This window comes from Takifugu flavidus, chromosome 16 (assembly GCF_003711565.1).
Source record: "Takifugu flavidus isolate HTHZ2018 chromosome 16, ASM371156v2, whole genome shotgun sequence".
NCBI classification, from domain to species: Eukaryota; Metazoa; Chordata; class Actinopteri; order Tetraodontiformes; family Tetraodontidae; genus Takifugu; species Takifugu flavidus.
Window position 1 is genome coordinate 5,641,914 of NC_079535.1, and position 20,584 is coordinate 5,662,497.

The window sequence follows — 20,584 nt, forward strand, 5'->3', positions numbered from 1 at the left end:
CCGGGTGAAGGGGAGCGGCAGAAATGCTGTGCTGCCATTCTGAGCTATAAAAGAAGCGTTTGAACTATTGTGTAAATCATAAAACTGGATCTGAGAAATGTGGGAGTGTCACCTCCTAGAGATTCCTTTAATTAGCAAAGAGCTTCAGGTTTTCTGAGAATGTGAATAGTAAAGAAAAATATATAGACACAATAAATGGTTTTCTTTGGGACTTTAGTCTAAGTCATGTGATGTAGCCTTAAAGCTCGGCTCTGTGTGTCTCCACATCTGCCTGACCATATTTCCTGTTGTGACACCACAGTGCTGGGTGGGGCAGTAGAATGCACAGTCTGCACGAGCGTGCCCCATGGTGTGTCCCGTGATTGATTAAAGGAGAAATAATACCCGACGCTTTTCCCATCATATCACCAATTCTCAAGAAGCTTAAGCTGCCTCAAACTCATCTAAGACCCTTCCAATACACAATCTGCCCCATTTAACAACAAGAAAGCTGCTGCAGCAGCTCAACATTAGAGTCACACTCAGGACCACATATTACTGCACGCCGTTAGTCTGACATGATGAGACCGTACTGTGGCAAAAGGTTAGAAGGAAGCGCTCTGCAAAGTAGCTATTAACCTAATGAGTACCTGTCGTGCCACTATAAAAGACATGTTCACCTTCAGCCGAGGAACGTCGTGGAGGAAAGGCGCTCCTGATCTCCTCCTGTGCTGCAGCTACTGCTCCCAGTGTAGCGGATTCCTGCCTGTGTGAGAGCCGGAGCCACTTCCCACCAATTAGCACCAAATTCTCTGCAACTGAATTCTGGTGAAAACTGGAGTTAACAGGAAAGCGTTGGGGGAGGGAGGACAATTGCACAATGTGGATGTTCATGTGACTCTACTTACTGTCACGGGTTGGGGAGGCCCTCATGTGTGTCACTGCTTGTAGAAGTCTTGTCCTGATTGGAGTACAAATCAGAATTCCCCACATTGTTCCAGGTAATTCTCTTGTCTCTGGAGCTTTTAGCCGCGACCCTGGTAAGTTTAGGAGCAGCTCTCACTTCTCTGACCTCACATTCCGATCCCATCCGCAGCTGGGGCACAGACACCCCTCCAGCCCCCTCAGCTCTGAACTTCACTTTGACCCGTGCTGCCCTCCTCTCAGGGGACAGAAAATGGCTGCACACTTGGCTGAACACAGAAACTGTGTCTCCTAACATCCATCATGGTTCCGGCCCTGGCATGAAGCTGCCCACCCCACCCCACCCCACCCCAACCAGCTTGAGAAGTGATATAACCACCTCCAACCTCTGGTGCACAACGAGTTCCTGGTGATCCCACAGGAGTGTTAAAAGCTTGGAACATTTAAAGTTCTGGTTTAGGGCTCTGGACCTGGCTGGTATTGCTGGTGAAAGAGCAGCGTGAGGCCGGGACGAAGCCATGAATGGTGGAGGATTTCAGCGTTTGCTGGTTGAGCGATTACTGTGTACATCCACAGGGTAAACTGAAATCCCCCAGCATGCACGCCGGCCTCTGGGCGAAGCCACTGACCTACAAATGCAGCTTAGTCCCAGCTCGTCTTGCTGGTATAGGCTGAACCAATCAGATTTCAGCTGTGCTTAAAGCAGTGGAGGGATGCAGATGAATGGACGGGAGCATCGGGACAGGGAGCTAACCAGGCTTAGCGCGTTGAGACTATTTTTATTGTGTCTGGACAGCTCGGGGTCATGCGGCCCTCGCTGGGCGTCGACAGAAGCACAAACGGTTAGAAAAACATTTGTTTATTGAAAACAGGAAAGATCAGTACAAAAAGTGGAAATCTACTTCCAAAATTGAACACATAACATTCCACTCGGTCCCCACGGTACCAGAACGGTGGGTCTCGTGTGTGGACACTACTGCTCCTGCTCGGCGCCGCTCCCCTCGCTGTCGCCGTCTTTGCCCGGGTGCTCTGGCATCTGGGTGCTTTCTGCTGCACCTTCTTCTTTTGTGCTGCCCTCAGACTCTGGCGCTCCTCCTGAAGGTTCCTGCTCCATCGGAGTTCCTTCCCCAGCATCCTCAGAGTGGGCCGGCGTCGTCTCGGCCGAGGCGTTGGCCGTGGACTGGTGCGGCGGTGGAGCCAGGTTCTGCTTTTGCTGGTAAATTTAAAAAAAAAGAGTGATTTTTGATTTCATTGTGAGGTTTTTCACTCTGATGACAGCTGAAATGTATCTATCCTTCTTAAACATATGCGGATGATACACCGTCAGTACCTGTCGGTGCTTCTGTGAGGTCTGGATCATGTGCATGTACATGTTGTACACCAGGTTGGCCATCTCAGGCATGGTCTTGATGACGTGGTCGGGCTGCGCTGCGGTGTCTCTCTGAGGAAGAGGGTAAAGTATAGAAAGCAACTTTATTTCACCGGCAGAAATATTGATCTGCTGCAGATAAACAGGATGATTGCAGTTTAGAACGACCGCCTGCTTCCTAAATGAAAGCAAATTTCTCGCTTGCTGCCTCAGTCGGCCCCTCTGAGTCGACAAAAAGGGCTGAGGAAGCGGCTTTTGTAATGCGATGATCTATGTATGCAGACAGTCTAGCGGGGGAAACTGAGAAGAGCCGGAGATTCACTCTGCTGGGCTGCTTCCGTCTAAATAGAGGGGCAGGGATCACACTTTGGCGCCTCATCAAAGTGAACGACTGCATTTATACTCTAAAACTTAACTGCGTGTGGTTTATTGCTTTAAAACACCGACTGTGAGACTGGGCGTGAAGCTTTGCGGCGAGCGTTTTCAACCAAATCTCCATTTCAGTTAATCTGCATTTGCGTGGCAGCGGCAGGGCTTTGCTGACTGACTCCTGATAAGCAGGCCCGGTCGAGGCCACATGTGCGTGCCTGAAAGAGCTGTCCCCTGCGGGGCCCTGGGCTCCAGAGTCAGAGGAAGTGTCGGAAGCTCTGGGGTATTTTTGACACCCCTGTTGCCACACACCAGTCAGTGAGACACAATGACCAGACAACTGTCGTCTCATGTTGGCCTGGTGGGATTAGGGAGATTGGCTCTGCCCTTTAACCTTTCGACGTTAATTATAGTCAGGCCTGCCTACAGACTCCTGATAACTGAACCGAGATGGTGGTCAAAGCTAAAGAAAGATCGGGGACCGTGAAGAAGTGTTTTAATCGGAAGCATTATCGCACGCGTGTGTGTGCGCTTACAGGTTTTTCCTGGCCGAAGTATTCGTGCGGTCTGATGTGCAGCTGCAGCGGTCGGGCGGTGAGCTGGTTGAAGGCGGGAGTGAGCTCGAAGCAGTTCTGAAAGAGCGAGACCCGTGCGAAGATGTACAGGCCCAGTCTTGCTCTTGACATGGCTACCACCAAACGCCTCACATCCCTGGGAAGCGGGGAGGAGACAAAAAAAAAGATCAGTTGAAAATTGGTTCACACAAAGAAGGGATTAAAAGAGTGTAGGGGAGGAAGTGTAAAATCGCAAGAAAGATGGAATTGTATGGCGGGGGGGAACAAAAAAGTGAAGAGAATGGATCAAAGAGTCAAGATTTTAAAGGAAGAAAGGCAGCGCGGTGTAGGAGGAGAGGGCTTTAGTCAAGGATTTGGTGGGGAAGCAAAAGGTGAGACACACACATGTGGAGAAATGAAAGAAAAATGAAACTGATAATCAAGGGAGAGGTGGGCGGTGGGAGACAAGTTCATTCCGCGTGAAATTCAGTGGATTTGAGGGACTGAAGCAGAAGCAGTTATTCCAGAGAGGATGGATGAGGGCTGCTGGGCTCGTTTACCTGGCGTGAAGGCCAGCCGACACTCGCGCACAGGCTCAACGACGAGTGTGATCACAGCCGGTGACCCTGAGCTCAGGACACCATCACCTATTCGTATCCACATTTACCCTCATCCAGCTGCTCAAAGCTGCCAAAAACACTAATTTGCAAAGTGGATACGAAGTGAGGTGGCAAAATCAAAGCGTTACAAGCTCTGTTTTCATCAGTGGAGCCACGCAGTCCCGCTTAAAGGGAGCAAAAAAAGGGGGGGAATAAGTCCACCTCCCCTCGTGAGCTGTTCGTGAGTATAAGAGGATTAGCCGTTGCAATATGCATGATGAGTTTCATGAATATGTAGAAGGGAGCAAAAAAAAGTGGGCTTATGGAAACTATTATGCAAGGCTATGGTAGATTTGTGCAAAATTAAGGCAAATTTAAAGCGTGATGCAAAACTCGAACCCACATTTCCACAGAGACAAACTACATGAGCTTCCACCCAATGAGCGCGGAGTCAGAGAAGAGACCGACCAATGGTGAGGCGCGCTGGCCTGAGGACATGGCACTACTGAGAGATGCCCACCTGCGCTATTCTGTGACATGGCAGGGCAACGTGGATGAGTAGCGCGCGTGTGCGTGTGTGTGTGTGTGTGTGTGTGTCTACATGTCAGAGTGTGTCTGGATCTGCGCTCCTGCATGTGACTGTCTGTGCGAATCAGCAGGGGAGCTCTCACTCGTCAGAGTGAGGGTCAACTCGTCATATGGTCAGATGCCTCCCCCGTTGTTGTCACGGCAGCGGGCTGCCTCAAAATGAGACGGGAACCGAGATAGGACGCCGCATCCCGGGTTAAGCAAAAATAGCAACTGTGTGCCCCTCCTGATGAAAAAATGCAGCGCAATATGTGCAGCTTCAGAATCAAGGCCTTCAGGGGTTGTTTTTCAGACTGCCAGAGGATGGTTGAACAAAGTTTTAAATAAATTAACAAGGCCTTATTGATCAAATAACCTCTTAGTATGGACTAGAATGATAATAAGTGCTTAAATGTGTGGAACATATGTCAGCGCCTCTAGATGGCACAACAGGCGTCACCACATGCACACTCCAGAAACTGCTCAGGTCAAAAAGGGAGAACAACAGCACATGTGCCTGTTTTCCCTCTCTGATCCTGGAGTTGATCTTTTTAACCAGTGGAAATCGGTGTCTACTCGGTTTGAGAGGACCGTTTCTGAGATGCAATGATAAAAATATCCATTGTGCGCATCTACTGCATGATGTAAAAAAAATAAACAAACAAGAAAACCAAGCAAAACATGCTATTCCAGAAGGAATTCCCACATCAATAATAGTGGACACGGTCCTCAGCACCATGTGTCACCAAAAGTGTTCTGTTTGGCTGTGGGAGTTTGCCGGGAGTCACAACACACAAAAAAGTGAAAGAAACTTCATTACTAATCAATTCGGCCAAATGAGGATGTAAAGGAGGCAAAGAGGGAGCGGAAAGATAAGGAAAGGGTTGGGGGGAGGACGTACAGTGAGTGAGCAGATAGTAATAGGACAGAGAGTGAAGAGACACTGAATGTATCATTACAATTTGGTTAAATGGCCTCTTAATGACTGTTCTAAGGCTTTTGATCAGCATGGAGCTCTATATAAGCCAGAGACACAATATCCTCTCTTAAACTAGAGACAGCTCTTTAAACTCTTCTTCAAATGCTCTTTATGCTCGCAGCGTCTTCAACTTCATTACAGGGACACGTGACAAAGAGAAAACGCGCCTCAAGAGAGTCCGGCGCCCACGTTTGTTGCGTTTGCTCACTGGAGGAAGAAAAGCTAAAGTATCTGTTGTAGAAGTATTGTTTGTATGGAAAGAAGACCTGCGGCAGGCATGTTGTGGTGGAGAGACAAGCTGTCCCGTTGTCTTTCATTCAAGTCATTACCTCAGGTGTCCCACGGCTTTGGTGCGGACCAGTGAGAGGATGATGTAATCGTTCTGTTGACCCTGGAACCTGTCGACTGTTGTCACCTGCAAAGAAGCACAAATAGGCGCGGAAACATGAAAGACATGCTGGCTAAGCTTTGGCAGGCTGGATCGGTCTCAAAGTAAACAGGCTCGTGCATTTTATACAAGTGGAGGATTTGGCTGAAATATATTTCTGCGTCTCACATGTCCCTTCTTTCTTTCTCCTAAAATGTGCTTTGAGGATGATGAATGATGGGGCCAGTGTTGTCTTGTTGTTGCCGTTATCTCTGCGGGCCACATGAGCAGCAGGGCTAATAAGGCTTAGAGGGCATTTACCGTCAGTAGCCTCTCGAGACTTACAGCAAAGGTACCGCGGAGGGGGCACCCGGCTGGAATGCTTCAGAGATTACAGTCTTTTGGGGGAGAGGGAACGTTTTCCACCAGCAGAAGGATACTCATGTATCATTTATTTTAATACCCTGCTAATCCCGTCTTGCCTAAAAGCGCTCTCGCCACCAAAGAACAGTCGTGTTCAGACAATATTGGTGCATCCCAAAGTCGGGAACATTGCGCAGTTTTAACCGAAACCTACCTGAAGGTGAAGAAATGAAGACGAGACAGAAAAGGTCAAACGCCACGTGCAAATCAAGTGCTAAAATCGCCAGATTTTGCACTGTTATGGAGGCCAACAATCATTAATGGGGCTAGAATTCTGAAAGGTCTGTTCTTGACACGCGTTACCAACATGCCACGACCCTTCAGGATTCCCCATAAACCAGCTCAACACACCGTTCTGGATCTGTCCAGCGCTCGCGTCTCCCTGTTGCTGAGCAGAACAGGTGCAGCACCAGAGGCAACAACATGGCAGTGCAGCAGCGGCACGAGCTGAAAGGAGGTTCACTTCAATGTTGGATGCACAAGTCAGATGACGGTGGTTCACACGCGTGCACAAATGTGATGAGGACATGTGATGCATAGCTCAGGGTGATCTAGTGGGCTGACTGCAGTCAAAGGGCTGATTGGACTAAGTAGAATCGATGGAACTGAGCTTCTGAAGACAGAATCCTTTTTGAAAACGGGGACTGAGACAGTGTAGGACAGGAGTGTTAAACAGGATTTTAAAAAAAAATTAACTCAATCTAGATCAATCAGGGTTTTATTAATGTTAAGTCAACCAAGAATCTGTCAGATTACTGCAAATAGCTGCCAATTTTGCCATCAAATTGCAAGTTTTGCTCTCTTTAAACAGGTGCTAGGAGCCCTGGGAGAGGACAACAGTCGGGACTCCTCTGGGACTCTTCTCATGCCTGGATACACAACAATCATTTACCCGCGAATGTTGTTGCACCCAGCTTACTGGAGACTGACCACTACTGAAGATATGTAGCTAATGAGCAACACTCCCACTTCCAATCAAAACACCTATGAAAATATCAACATTTTAATATGACCACAGCAGGTCCCCATTTAATGTGCAAATAGCTTTCCCTGATTTTCCTCAATAGTCGATGCAAATTACTTTAATTTCAATTCATCAAGCCTTAAGTACCATTTGAACATTTTTGAACAAACCTCCCGATGACATCAGGATTCTTTTTGAAATACAAAACCTTAAAGTGGGCAGTGTCCAAACATTTAATAGGTTGTAAAGAACTGGAAAAGGTCAACTGACAGCACGAGGTCATATCTACTGAAATCAAAAGCTCTTTCAATCATCTTCTCATCGGAGCCCTTATTCAACAGCAGCTCCACTCCTTCATCCATGAACTTGGGAGTGTTCGAGTTTCTGCTCGAGTTTCTTTGTGGGATGTCAGAAGCCTCCCAGAACTGCTGCTTGGATGTGAACTTCCCCCGCCCTCCGAGATCTTTTGCCCTCAGATGCACCAATGGTTCTCAGTAGGACGGAGGGCAGGGGAGGATGGGGACCACACCATAAGTTCTCTCCTTTTATGCCCACAGCAGCCAATGAGGCAGAGGAGTTCCTCGCAGCACGAGACGTTGCTTTGTCATGCATGAAGATGGTTTTGTTATGGGAAGCAAGACTCTTTTCTCTACTGCGGACAAAAATAATCAGAAACTCCTCACACCTACAGGGACCCTAAATGTGCTGACCAGCTCCCTCCCCATGAATTCAACCCAAAACGTGACTGCCACCTTCTTGCCGACGCCTCTGTCTTGTTGGGACATCCATCCACAACCCCCCCAAACCGGCAGCTTCAAATACCCGTTTGCTGCTTTGCATTAGCATGTTAGCAGCTGCTCTCTTGAACCGATGTTTGTCCGGTAGAATGGGTTTCATTGAAAACTAAAAAAAAGTAGTCTTAATGGCAGGTAAATACAATTTGCATAGTAATTTGGAACGCGGCGTATGGTGTAATTGTCCCGACCATTAAAAGCCGCATATCTTTAGCTGGTGTCGTGTTTATTCCTGAATGCGCTGCTTGCAGTCTCATTACTCAGGAAAGCTCTTGACATCTCTGCGGTTTGAGCAGCCGTGTCATGTTGTCACACACAATGCTCTCGGCTGTGGACTCGGGGCCGAGCGCCACGACCTTTCAGCTGCTCAGCATTTACCCCACAACTACCCTCTTTCTTTTTCACCCTCGTCCCTCTGCGAGTAGACTTCCTCAGCACATTTGAGCAGGCCGTCACTGCACCCACGCTGGCTGAGAATGATGTTCCGCGTCTTCACACGGCCGGACAGTTAACATGACCAAGCACATTTTTGGCAAGCTGTCGGAACATATCGGACACTTGACAAAAAAGATACGAATAGCAAAAATGCAAACTGCAGACTGCCAGTGGTGACAGCACACAGCATTGTCCATGTACACATGAGACAAACTGTGAATTATGCTGAGGCCGGTGGCTAGAAACATTTAGTGGTGCACACAGAAAACAAGTTGGAAATCTGTGCCGACTTTACAGCGTAGAAGAGACAGAGAAAAGATGAGCTAGATGGGGAAAAGCCATAGAATGAAACAGAATCCCCAATAGATCAACTCAGGACAGAGTTCCCACCCTGTTCTGCACATTCTCCCAGTAAAAACCACGAGGACTCTCATTTACGGAGGCACGCAGGGAGCAATGAGGAGACAGAGCCTGACATCCTCTCTGGGTCTCATGATCCCCTCGTAATACGATGGAGCAAAAACCCACCGTGAAGAGGAAGGAGGAAAACATGTGAAAAGATCAGCATCATGACTTTTAGTGGATGTTTCACGCTGCCAATCTGTTGTCATGGGGAGATTTTAGAATTCCTGGGCTAAAACATGCAGGTCCTGGTTTCAATGCCTGAGCGAATTATTCCCTTAACACAACCGACGTGTTATGACTAAACAACAGGAATAAAACACATATATGATATTTCTGTGGATATCTTAGGTTGGTAGTGTGTTTAAATCCATTATGTGTGCTGTCAGAGGTGAACATTTTTTTAAGTCTTCACAAACAAACTGGAGACGAGCTTTGGGAAAAGGAAAAACTGAGTCCTAATAAGTGTCAAAATCTAGATTTTATGCCTGCCATGGGACAAGATGATGCATTTTTGCACACTGCTGAGTGTACTGACCTTGTTGGGCATGTCGAACACAGGGTTGCCAGCGCAACGCTGGTTGAGGACGTCTCTGATCAGATGTTTCTGTCCGTTGTAGGTGGTGAGGATGCTGATGCGCTCCGCAGGGTAGCCCAACAGGCGCATGTACATGAACAAGGCTACAGCGTACTCTGCTTCTCCCAGGTTCTTTACAGGAATGAGAAGAAAAGAGGGTCCGATGTTATTATTCTACCCCGATATGGACAATAAAAACACGAGAGAATGGAAATCAAAAGGCTGAGTTACACTCATTCACACAGTCCTGCCTCATCTGTCTGACACCTCTGGGTCTCGCTCAATTGAATGACTAGCCAGACAAAAGGCCACTCATTAACGCACGAGTAGCGATATGATTTGGGTTGGAATAATTACTTTGGATGGAGCTCAACACCACCACCACATACCAAGCCAGTAAAAGAACAGTCCCAATCCAGCATCTGACAATTTAAATGTGTTACAAATGCTACATAACAAAAGAGTTCTTCTTCTGACTAAGTGTTAAAATACAGCAGAATAATTAATGTTATCCTTCTCCATTTTCTACAGTTACTGATCCAACAGAGTGACGACTGCACTCAAAGTCAAATCATATGAGAACAGAAATGCCTGCACTGTTTTACACCACTGTGATCAAGGCAGTCTTCAGCATGTCGGCCGTGGCAAAGACTCCGTCAAAACATATGACAAAAAAGAGCAGGGTTATGCATTATTCATGCAGGCTCAATTAGGCCTGGGTGGAGGCTTCACATCTTTGATAATCATATGGATGTGCAGCTTCATCGACCTGATCCAGCTGCACTGTAGTCAACACATCAAAAACAGGACAGCCTTTGTTCCTTTTCCCTTGTAACCTGCCTACAAATTGCATAAATTCATATTTTAACCAGAGAATCTTGGTTGGAACATTAAGTGTGGCCTACGCTACGCTTCTCTCTTATGCACATATTTAAAAGTATTTTTTTATTTACCGGTAAGCTGTTATTATTATTAATATTACTACATGAAGTAACATGGGAAATGAACAAAACACAAACAGCTTTAGTATAGGTATGAGATAAATCATGATGTTTTAGCTTTTACATCATTTAAAATGTAGTCTGTGGAGCAAAAAGCTTTAGACTAGTTGCTGTGCTGCTTGGAGTGTTTACTCTGACACACTTCCCTGTTGCCCCCCACACACACAGTCTCGTCTCAGACATGATGAAAGGCAATCTGCCTCCTGGTGTGAAGGACAAACTCAGTGGTCTGTGCTGGGCAGCCACTGCTAGCTACTGAGCAAGCAGGGTTATGAATATATCATATGGACTAGTAGCTAAATCATTAAAATGTAATACAATTTAAAAATGTATGAAGTAGTACACAACAGTGAGTTTAATGGGAGTGGAGACTAGAAAGGGATACTGTTTTCTGCTCTGGTGGAACTAAAGCGCGCCCGTGTAAACTAGTGTATAACTGTCACCGTGCACGCTTGTGTCCTGTAGTGGACGCGACGACTCACCTGGTAGAAGTAAGGGTTGGGCTCGGATTCACCCACCCCGTTAAAGTCCTCCACATTAATTAGTTGGTAGTCAAATGTCAGACCAGGATTGGGCACCTGGAACTCGGGCAGTTCCTGCACGTGAGGCAGGTTCCCCAGCTGTTTGTAGCGCCAGTTATACAGGTTACACAAGCTGAGAGAGAGAATGGTGGGAGAACAAACGGTCATTTCAGTTCATAGACAGACCATTTACAGCCTGAGTGTGGTGCTACTTCCTGCTGGGCTGACTAACCTTGCACGTGCACGGCCCTGTGCATCAAGGTCAACGGTGGGTACTCCCAGCCGAACAAACCGAGTGAACAGGGACTGCTCCATGTTGGAGTACTTCTGGAAGGCCATGTTTTTGATAACGGGCGGCAACTGGTGATGGTCGCCGATCATGATCCAACGTTTCAGCCTGCTGAAACCGTCCTCTGGATTCTGAAAAAAAAAGTTTCCCAGTAAATCCAAGAGTTGAATGTTATAAATGTGATAAACAACCTTTGCTAGGCTCATCAGCTTTGACAGTCTATTGGTCATAATGAAGGACAGGGGATGTGGAAAAATAAACAGTCCTCCATGACGTACACCTGCTGGAACACTCTGTTTTACGCCACTAGAGATGGAGGAAAAGCTCTGGCAGGGCTTGTAGATGGCACTTAATGTCCTCATTAGCACTATCACGGACAATTAGGCACAACTACCAATGACAGGCCCCATTAATATTAGTGAAGTGAGACCCATCGGTCAGCTCAACCGAGGGTCAGTTGACCCATGAGAAGGCTGACGTCAATAACTGACGCAACATTTTCAGGGTTATTCATAAAGAGGACACATCATACATGTTTACCTGGAGCAGCAGAGGAATGAACGTCTCGATCTCAAGAATCTGGGCGGCCTCTTCCATCAGGATGTTGTCGTACTAATAAAATAATAAACAAGTTCAATTCAGTTCATCTTTATTTAAACAGAATCTGATATCATCTAAATTGTCTCTAGGGCTTTTACAGAAACCTAAAGCTCGACTCCCAACAAGCAATAAGGAAAAGCTCCCTTTTAACAGGAAGAACCCTTGAGCAGGACCACAATCATATGTGGGGGACCCTCCTTCTGATGACCAGCTCGGTAAAGAGGGAGGAAAATGGTGGGAAGAATAGATAGAGGAGAGAATAGACATACAATATCCAAATATACTAATTACACAGAGGAATCAAAGCTAGAGCCGAGTGGATCAGTGGGGTCAGAGGTCAATGGACAGCTATGGGGTCAGAGATAGCTGTAGATGGATACAGAAAGAAGCAAAGTGGGAAAGAGAGAACTATACAAGAAAATGTGTTAAAGACACCATGACTGACCTACAAAATATGGGAGGGAAGTACAAAGACTTGACTGAAAGGTATATATACACCGTATTTTCGCGACTATAAGGTGCAGCGTATTAAAGGGCGCAGTCTCAGTTCAGGGTGCTGTTTCTGTATTGAACACATACATGAGATGTACTGGATTATAGGGCGCTGGCAAGGTAAAACATACCGCTACGCTAGCTTAAAACATGCACGCTAGCGTGTATTTAGTAACATACTCAAGTACATCATCTTCTGTATCCAAAATGAACGAAATGAATCCGAAATGGTTTTTGCAAAAGCCGAAAACATTTGCAGATTTTGGAACTCGGTGCACACATGAGGTGCACCGCATTATAAGGCGCCCCGTCCATTTTGGAGAAAATTTAAGACTTTAAAATGCGCCTTATGGTCGCGAAAATACGGTAACTAGTATCTTTCCTCCAACCGCGGTCATTTCACCTTAAATGCCAGCTCCACCAGGTCGTGACGTTTAAGTGCAGCGTGTGTGCACGTCATAGCGATGATTTTGGCTTCCTTCACCAGGAGATACTTGGAACGGTCAAGGCCGCTCCTCAGCAGCTCAAAGGCCCTGAACTCCTTTTAACACAAGAGATAGGGTAAAGGTCAGGAAACAGAACATGGAGCACTTATTTAGTGCAATTCTACCTTCATGCTTGACACAGTGGCTGTTAGAAAACAACGTAAATAACAAATGTACAAGATGAAATAACTGTGACGGAGGGTAGAGTCTGATCAAGAGATAAGCAACTGATACATCCATGCATGCACCCGCAGTTCAAAATGCAATTTGGTTTTCAAACTCTGTGTTGTGAAGACTTTTAATAGCTTCAAACGCCTCTTCTGTCAAATCCCCTGACAGGCATCATAACTTCAAACTACAAGACAGACATAAAAAGAGTGATTGGGACCGTACCTCCCTTTTTAATTAAATTTAATATAATAACATAATCCCTCTGCTTTTTATTCCTAACATGAAAAGCTGTCTGCTATTTCTTTAATGATATGGAGATACAGTTTGTTGTTCAAAAACTGTAGGTTGACTTGTTTAGTTTCAGCTAGAAAAGAAACTTTAAAGGCCACTTTTCCCAAATTTAATCAGTCCACTTGAGAGCACTGATATCCTGGCATGGAGTGTGTGTGTGTGTGTGTGTGTGTGTTATGGGTAAACAGGCGTTCTATTTTTAAGGTTACACAAGCTGTGTAGGGGTTAGTGAACGGAGGGGGGTGGGAGGACAGAGAGGCAGACTTGGACAGCACTGGGGTTTAAATATTTGATGTGTTACTATTTCAGCATTAATATTAACCTGATCGGGACATGCAGTATTGATGAGCTCTATTTTTAACCCCATGGCTCCAGTGGTTAAGGGGCCAAATTAAAATGGTAAGACTCGCAGACAGAAAGAAGAGAAGGAAGCCGGGTAAAGGAGGAGTAATGAGTGGCACTGCGGAGGAGCAGAGATGAGCCATTTATTATTTACTAGAATATTAATATGACAGGTCAATCCTAACTTATTTTGCATTCGAAAATGCACCCGTATGAGCAAGTTCAGCAGAGCGCTGCTGTCTGGCCTGTGCCGCAGACGGCCGTCCTTAATGGGTGTGCAGGTTTTACTGCAGCATGGGTGAGGCCGAGGGAGGAGGGAGAGGTGCTGGTGATGCAGAGATACAGAGGCCAGAGAGATAAATCAAGGTCACCACATGTGTTGCGATATTACCTCCAGCCAATAACTACTATATTGCTTTTTCCAAGATGTTCTTGGTGTTCCCATAAATCTGGAACGTTATTACTATTCTGACAGAAGATAAAGTCGATCTGTTTGAGGGAAGACCATGCATTTAGGGGTGTTATATCACTAGAGGAACATTAAAAGAGTAATCTATACGGCATAAAAGGTGCAATTAAAATATATGTAGTACCAAACATCACGAAGAATTATTGACGCAATGTAAACAATGTTTACAGCATATCAAATGCATGTGACAGAGAAATGAGCACTAACTATAGTGGTGATGGGAGTCTGATAGCCAGCTGTAATTAATCCAAAAAATTTAACACGTGCAACACTGGCAAAATCTGAGAAAACAAAAGACTGTGGAAAAAAAAAGATTCTTGCCCTCGTGGGGCTTATATTATTGAAGAGGACGTGGTTTCTGTGAGCTGCTGCATGTGCTATGTGCTGCTATGTAAACATTGATGTAAACCCCTTGAATCCAACTGTAGTGACATGAGGTCTATAAATAAAAATGCCTCGCCTTCCTCACTGGAGTAACCTCGTTACGTCTGCCGAGTGTTGCCTGGCCAGCGAGGGATCTACTGCAATGTGTGCGTGTGTCGAACATTCTCACCTCTAGCTGGGTGAATATTTTCTTAATGTGGCGGTAACAGCCCTCTGCTATGTCTATGTCCTCTTCATATGATCGGCCCTTGAAGACAGGCTGAGGGGCGTTGGAGAAGTACTTGTGGAAGGGAAAGTGCTCAGCCACAGCTTGGACCTCCACCTTCTTGCCTTGTTTAGGCCGGACTTTGCTCATATACTCTTCCCATCGAGATATGACCTGTTGAAAGAGGGTGAGAGCACAGAAAGTCAAATCTGTTTCTATGGGAGACCAATAATAATTAAATCTGCTTCCTACACAAATTACTTGTTGAGTATCTGTCTATTTGATTATTAAGACTCCCCCAGTGCAACCTTAAATACTTCACGTCTGTGTGTTGATCAGTAAGCTCACACTGTCATCACCATGGCAACAACTTCTTGGAATTTACATCTTCAAATGTCACACGACCATCACAAAACGGGCCTGGGAACATTATGACCCCCAAGTGACACAACGAGGCCTGGGTACTCTAAAATGGGGCTGAGCATGTATCTCCACATCAAATCAAGTTAACAAGATACAAAAGGTGGTGTGTGGGTGCGAGAGGGAGGAGGAGGGATAAATAAAGAAAGTAAGTAAGGCAAAGGTACAAAAACAGCCACATGAGCATCTCTGGATATGAATGCAGATTCTACAGATCAGGTAACAAACAAGTGGCGCTCAGGGGTGTTCTCTGAGTTTGACTCAGCAGTCAAGTATCTGCAACAGGATACAATACCGCCTGATGACTCCTATTATAAACTATCAGCACTTTACAACATCTCTAATTATTGAGGCATCATAGATCACTGACAGAAGAGGAAATTACCTACAGAAGCACACATGTGCAGCTGCAAAAATATGTTCTTACTTGGTAGAGGTAGAAGTGTCCAGCAGTCTCACAGGTGTAGGAAACATCTCCTGGCACATCCAAGCTCTCCTGTAATCTCCCAACCTCTTTGAGCAGCTCAAGTCTTCTGGCCAGGACGTAGTTCACCCTTCCATATCTGGAAAGACACGACACAAGATGTAGAATATCACAGAATATAGTACCGGTACGTACTACGCAAAATCCGACAAAAGAATGGGAAAAATGAATTATTGCTCTAAATAACAGAATAGAGAAGCTCTAACAGACATAATGTTATTATTTTTAGGATTGCTGACTTAATTCTGTGGAAACTACTGTTTTATTTAGTCCCCTGGCAGAGGAACAATAACTGTCCTTGACTGGACTGTATTTAAGTTCCAGCATGCATCCTGTTGTGCACTGAACAATACTGCTTAAAAGTAATTATCAAGCAGAAAAGAGGAGGATGGGAAATATGTGCGTGGGTGTGTCGAGGGGGGGTCCTGGGGTTACAGCAGAGGGGAGCACTATTTTTAGAGCCTTCACAAAAGAGCCCCAGCCGGCAGACGGCTTAAGGTAATCACAGTTCATGCTGAATAGAAGCATTTATCAAGAGGACACCGACAAGACCCCTATTTGTGGGGGTAAAATGCACTAGAATAAATAAAAAAAAAAATCCTTAGACCTGCTGCACCTGAAGGTATAGGAGGATAGCAAACTTATTCTTCCACATGAACAAAAGCTCCTTCTTTATTATATCCCACACAATACTGAATCGCAACAGAAAGCATATTGTGAAATGCAGATACGTGTTGTTAATTGATGACGCTGTAGTGTTCCGGCAGAACAGCCACCTTCCACTTTGCCATCTCCTATATGGTGTTAATTAAAATTCTCTGGCTGGTGTCAGCAGGGTGGAGGTAGTGTGGAGTCTGCATGTTGTTAAGAGGCAGGCGGGTACATATTAAATGCTGCTAGCTGGAGCACTTTTTATACCCAACTTGCTTCATAATTCAGAGCGGCCCCAAATTCGACACGCAGACCCCCCATTCGTACTGGAGTCATTCATTAAACTACCCAGCAGAGTCCTAATCAGGTCCAGTTTTAGACACACCGATACTCATTAATATTAAAGCCTTGACCCGACCCATGAAACGCCATTACGTCAAAGTCAAACCTGCGCCTGCCCGTACACATGAATATTAGAGATGCGACCCCATCTGTGAAGAGTCACACACACAAACACGCAAATCCACACATGAACAGTCAGTCAATTGAGCTGGGATACTGTTCGAGACCTCACAGGTTCCCAGGAATACCCAGCCTGCTGCATGACTGTAATACATTTCCTATAGCAGGAAGAAGGCGCTCTGTCAACAATCGGAGCCATAGAGGAATAATAATCAAAGCAGATTATAAAAATGGTTCAAACACAACAGGAAAAAACTAATATTCAAAAACACTACTCCATCAAAGGCTAAAATAAGAAGTGTCTGGTTATTTTTCACAGCAACAGTGGTGTATCTGTATCTGTGAATGTCTTGGGTGAGATAATCTCTCTTTTAGCCTCTCATGGGTGCTGTGAGTTTGCTCTTATCTTTTCCCATTTCACTACGTCTCAGTAGTAAGGACTGAGTCACTGCCTTCAGGGCATCTCACACGCACACACAATGTGGGAATGGGAATTACTCAAGCTTCCTTAACTGAATTCTGCTAGTTCCTGTCTCACTGAATTTATTTTGTGACTCGCCACCAGTGAAAAAATGGCAGCACGGTGATTTTCTCTAGCTATAATCCATTACTCTGAGGTTTGATAAATGTTACTTAATCATTTTAAAATACATCATACGACACCACAAATAAACCTAAACAGTAGTTTGGAAAAATGATAAGATCAATATTTCACTTACTGTAAATACAAGTGTTTATGGTCAAATTATAACAGAGGTAAAGGGTTTTTGAACTGAAGATGCTTCTTTATAAAAGCCTCCTGCTCCACTGCTTTTGGGAATTATTCCTAAAGTTATTCCTGTGAATAGGTATGATGTCAGCTTCTCTGGTGCACAGAGCTGGTGAGAGGGTTAATGAGACAGGAACTGCTTGAGAGTGCACAGGGCTGCAGGGAGGGATCCCTTTCACTGGTGCAAAGGCCAGAGAGGCCAACGATGCCGAGCTAAGATAAACTAGGTCCATGACTTGTCATGTGGAAATATCAAGTGCCCCCGTCACTGTGTTGGCTCATACCAACTATGCATGTGGGCAGCTTCGTGTGTCTGCGTGTGTGTTTCCTGCTTTGATCAGATTTCAGCTTCAGAGAGGTCTTCACCCATTTGTTGAGTGCTCGTCCACTCTCGCATGTGTGAATCTCAGTTTACACAGCTCACTGCTGTTTGTTTGGATTAATCCCATGGTGCATCTGTTCCCTCTCCACCTGTCCCCGGCTGTCCTCACCTGCTGAAGTCCTTCTCCGTCTCCAGCTCCTCTTCACCGTGGCCCAGACGCAGGAGGTGACGCTCATCTATGTCAAGAGCCATGATTTTCTCAAACAGCTGGTTGAGAGCCTGGTACAAACGGAAAGTGGAGTGATTAGACAGGGAAGGGCCTGGAACAAATCTGTCGGTTTTTGTCATATTTTATCTAACATTTTCTCTGTCTTTCATTTTCGTAACAGCATTTCTGTGTGTTGGATTCACCTGATTGGAGTGTGTGACTATGAGCGTCCTTTGCTCGGGAAAATTGTGATAGACGTTCGAGATGATCTGAACTGCGACGTCTGTCTTTCCTGTCCCTGGTGGTCCAACAACCTTTAGAGAGAGAACACAATGGGTCACAATCACACCCGTTATTATAGAGATAGATATAGAGTATATACTCATCACCACGCGTGTCGAGTTGCCTGACAAATAGCAGCCTTCTGATAGGATATCAAAAGGCATATACATCACTCAAAGGTCTCATTTGCAGCTGCCAACTAAATACCAGTATTATTTCCACTTTGTGAACAAGTTAGGATACTAACAAGCTTTATATTTATGGAAGAGAATATTTATTACTAGATAAATATTCATGAAACAAGTTAGTGTATCTCAGGTGAGTGCTTGCAGATAAAACTGTAAACACAACAATTATTCTTGCATAAATTAGTTCATAATCTCCTTAGTTGCCTACATGAAAGCTGAGCAGTGGAGGAGGAGGAGGCAGTGTGTGTTTGGTATGCCTGCTAATGACTGTGACCCCCCCACCCCTAAAAGAAAAGTTAGCTGGTGTGAAGAGAGGAACATAGAAAGACATGTATGCAGGGATGTTTTATCATGCTGCTGCGGCTCACTGGCTATATTTACCTCCGCTGGCTGCATAATGAATAACGCAGAGCCTGCTGGCAGCCGACGCGCCGCAACAACATGGTCTTATCGTAGTTTGAGAATGTACTTTCGCTTCTCACTTCTTCAATGTTACATAAGAAACATTAAACAAGTTCTTACCATGGTCAGTCCTGGCTGCATCCCGGCTCGGATGGCTTCAATCTGAGTCGGGGTAAACTGAATTGTGTTCCTGTAAAAAAGAATGAAAATCAATAAGTCTGCTTAACTTAGCTGCAACAACTTGACATGTGTGTAAATGTTTGTCGTCATCTTAGTTTTTAAAAGGTTCATTATAGCGTGCACTGTAGTTGCACGGATGCGGCACAAGTTTTTCAACCTTTTCTTAAAGGGCAATTATTCTGATGAAGTTCTTTTTGGTTTAATAAAAATCAAAGTGTAGACATAACGGCAGCGCAACCCTCCATGAAACTTAAATCAGACCATGGCGACACAAACAAACATATCAAATTAACGAGGCCAGAGTCAGGTATCTATAATAAGCATTTGACTGGGGTCTTCGAGTCATTTCTAGAACGGTGTTATATCATTTGGAAACTTTGGAAACACTCTGGACGTAAAACACTTGCAACATAAATTCAATGTTGCTTTTCAGCTCCAAATACTGTTTGTATTAGTCATTTTATGCTGAACACTTCACTCTCTAAGGTTCACTGAGGTCAATAGTTATAATCGTAATTTTAGCACTAGCGGGTTGAAATTCTGCTGCACATGCACATCACCTGACACTTTAATCCCAGGATATTTGCCATCATGCCTTTGCTTCAACCAGTGCTGCTTGTTTATGGGTTCTGCTCCCTCAAAATTTGCCTACGGTAACAAGAATCCTGCTCTATTGGCTGATTAGAGTCTCTATTCTAACTACACACTCAACCGGGTTTTGGACTCTGTAATCTTGTTCAGTTCTACATATTACCCACCGTTTGGGCTGGTTGTAGGGATAAGGCCCACGGTTGGGGGTGACATAAGGCTCAACAATCAAAGTCTTCTCTTCGTCTTTGGCTGAATCTCCATCATCAGCCTTTCTCTTCTTTCCTTTGTCCGTTTGGTTTGAGATTGGAAAAGTGATCCTGGTAAAAAATAGTAAATGAGGTATAAATAATGCATGTGTGCAATGACATAATGACACAACACGTTTTGAGTCTCACCTGAAAGGGGACACCTGCAGTTCAGGGTTTTCTTCTGTGACTTTAATGGTGTGATCTGGGAAACATAAACGCAGGTGGTCCAGTGACAGGAAGGTGTCGTTGAAGTCCAAAGTCGAGATCTGGTTGGGCATTTTGGAGTAGTGGGCACTACCCGGGTCACCGTAGCCGAGGATAATGTCATGCAGCCAGTCAGGGACAACACACTCGGTGTTCATCAGATTTCTGATAGTCTCTAACACAGCCTGAAACACACAGACACGTGTGGGATTTATATAAATGGAAGCCCTAAAAAACTGACTGAATGGGGCCTGTCAGGCAACAATCCCAAAAGACGAGATTCAGACGGATGAGAATAGCTTTGTGGTGGGCTGATGGGACAGCAGGTAATTTGTATATCTGTCAATTACATTTTAATGAGCTGCAACCTGTCTAATACCCAGAGAACCAAACACAGAGGAGGCAAACTTGTTAGTTTCATTTGTGTCAGATATCAAAGACGGAGAAGGATGTTTCTGAAATACCCATTAGTTCCTGCTCTTCCCAAATCCATGCTAAAAACACTACGGATCATTTGTTCTGGCAGTGAAAGACATAAATGGGTGGGCAGACTTTGAAACACAAGAACTTCAAAACTATAATACTCTCCAAACAGCAAAATAGTTGGTAGATGGTAAAATA

At 45.1% G+C, this 20,584-nt stretch overlaps 1 protein-coding gene across 3 annotated transcripts in view; it reads right to left on the reverse strand.

The window, feature by feature from the left end:
• The window catches only part of aqr (aquarius intron-binding spliceosomal factor), a 33,418-nt gene that overhangs the window by 812 nt on the left and 12,022 nt on the right, over positions 1-20,584 (reverse strand). For 2 of the 3 annotated variants that reach the window (XM_057058124.1, XM_057058122.1), the window contains exons 21-36: positions 19,907-20,148; positions 19,679-19,828; positions 18,861-18,930; positions 18,072-18,182; positions 17,830-17,939; positions 15,400-15,535; positions 14,517-14,726; positions 12,609-12,746; positions 11,654-11,725; positions 11,057-11,244; positions 10,786-10,957; positions 9,264-9,434; positions 5,670-5,755; positions 3,178-3,352; positions 2,234-2,344; positions 660-2,116 (exon numbers count right to left, since the gene is read on the reverse strand). In XM_057058124.1, the coding sequence (XP_056914104.1) occupies positions 1,877-2,116; positions 2,234-2,344; positions 3,178-3,352; positions 5,670-5,755; positions 9,264-9,434; positions 10,786-10,957; positions 11,057-11,244; positions 11,654-11,725; positions 12,609-12,746; positions 14,517-14,726; positions 15,400-15,535; positions 17,830-17,939; positions 18,072-18,182; positions 18,861-18,930; positions 19,679-19,828; positions 19,907-20,148 (2,382 nt within the window). In that variant the 3' untranslated portion in view covers positions 660-1,876. Of the gene's footprint in view, positions 1-629; positions 2,117-2,233; positions 2,345-3,177; positions 3,353-5,669; positions 5,756-9,263; positions 9,435-10,785; positions 10,958-11,056; positions 11,245-11,653; positions 11,726-12,608; positions 12,747-14,516; positions 14,727-15,399; positions 15,536-17,829; positions 17,940-18,071; positions 18,183-18,860; positions 18,931-19,678; positions 19,829-19,906; positions 20,149-20,584 lie in introns of all 3 variants that reach the window. The other variant, XM_057058123.1, reaches the window with a different exon arrangement.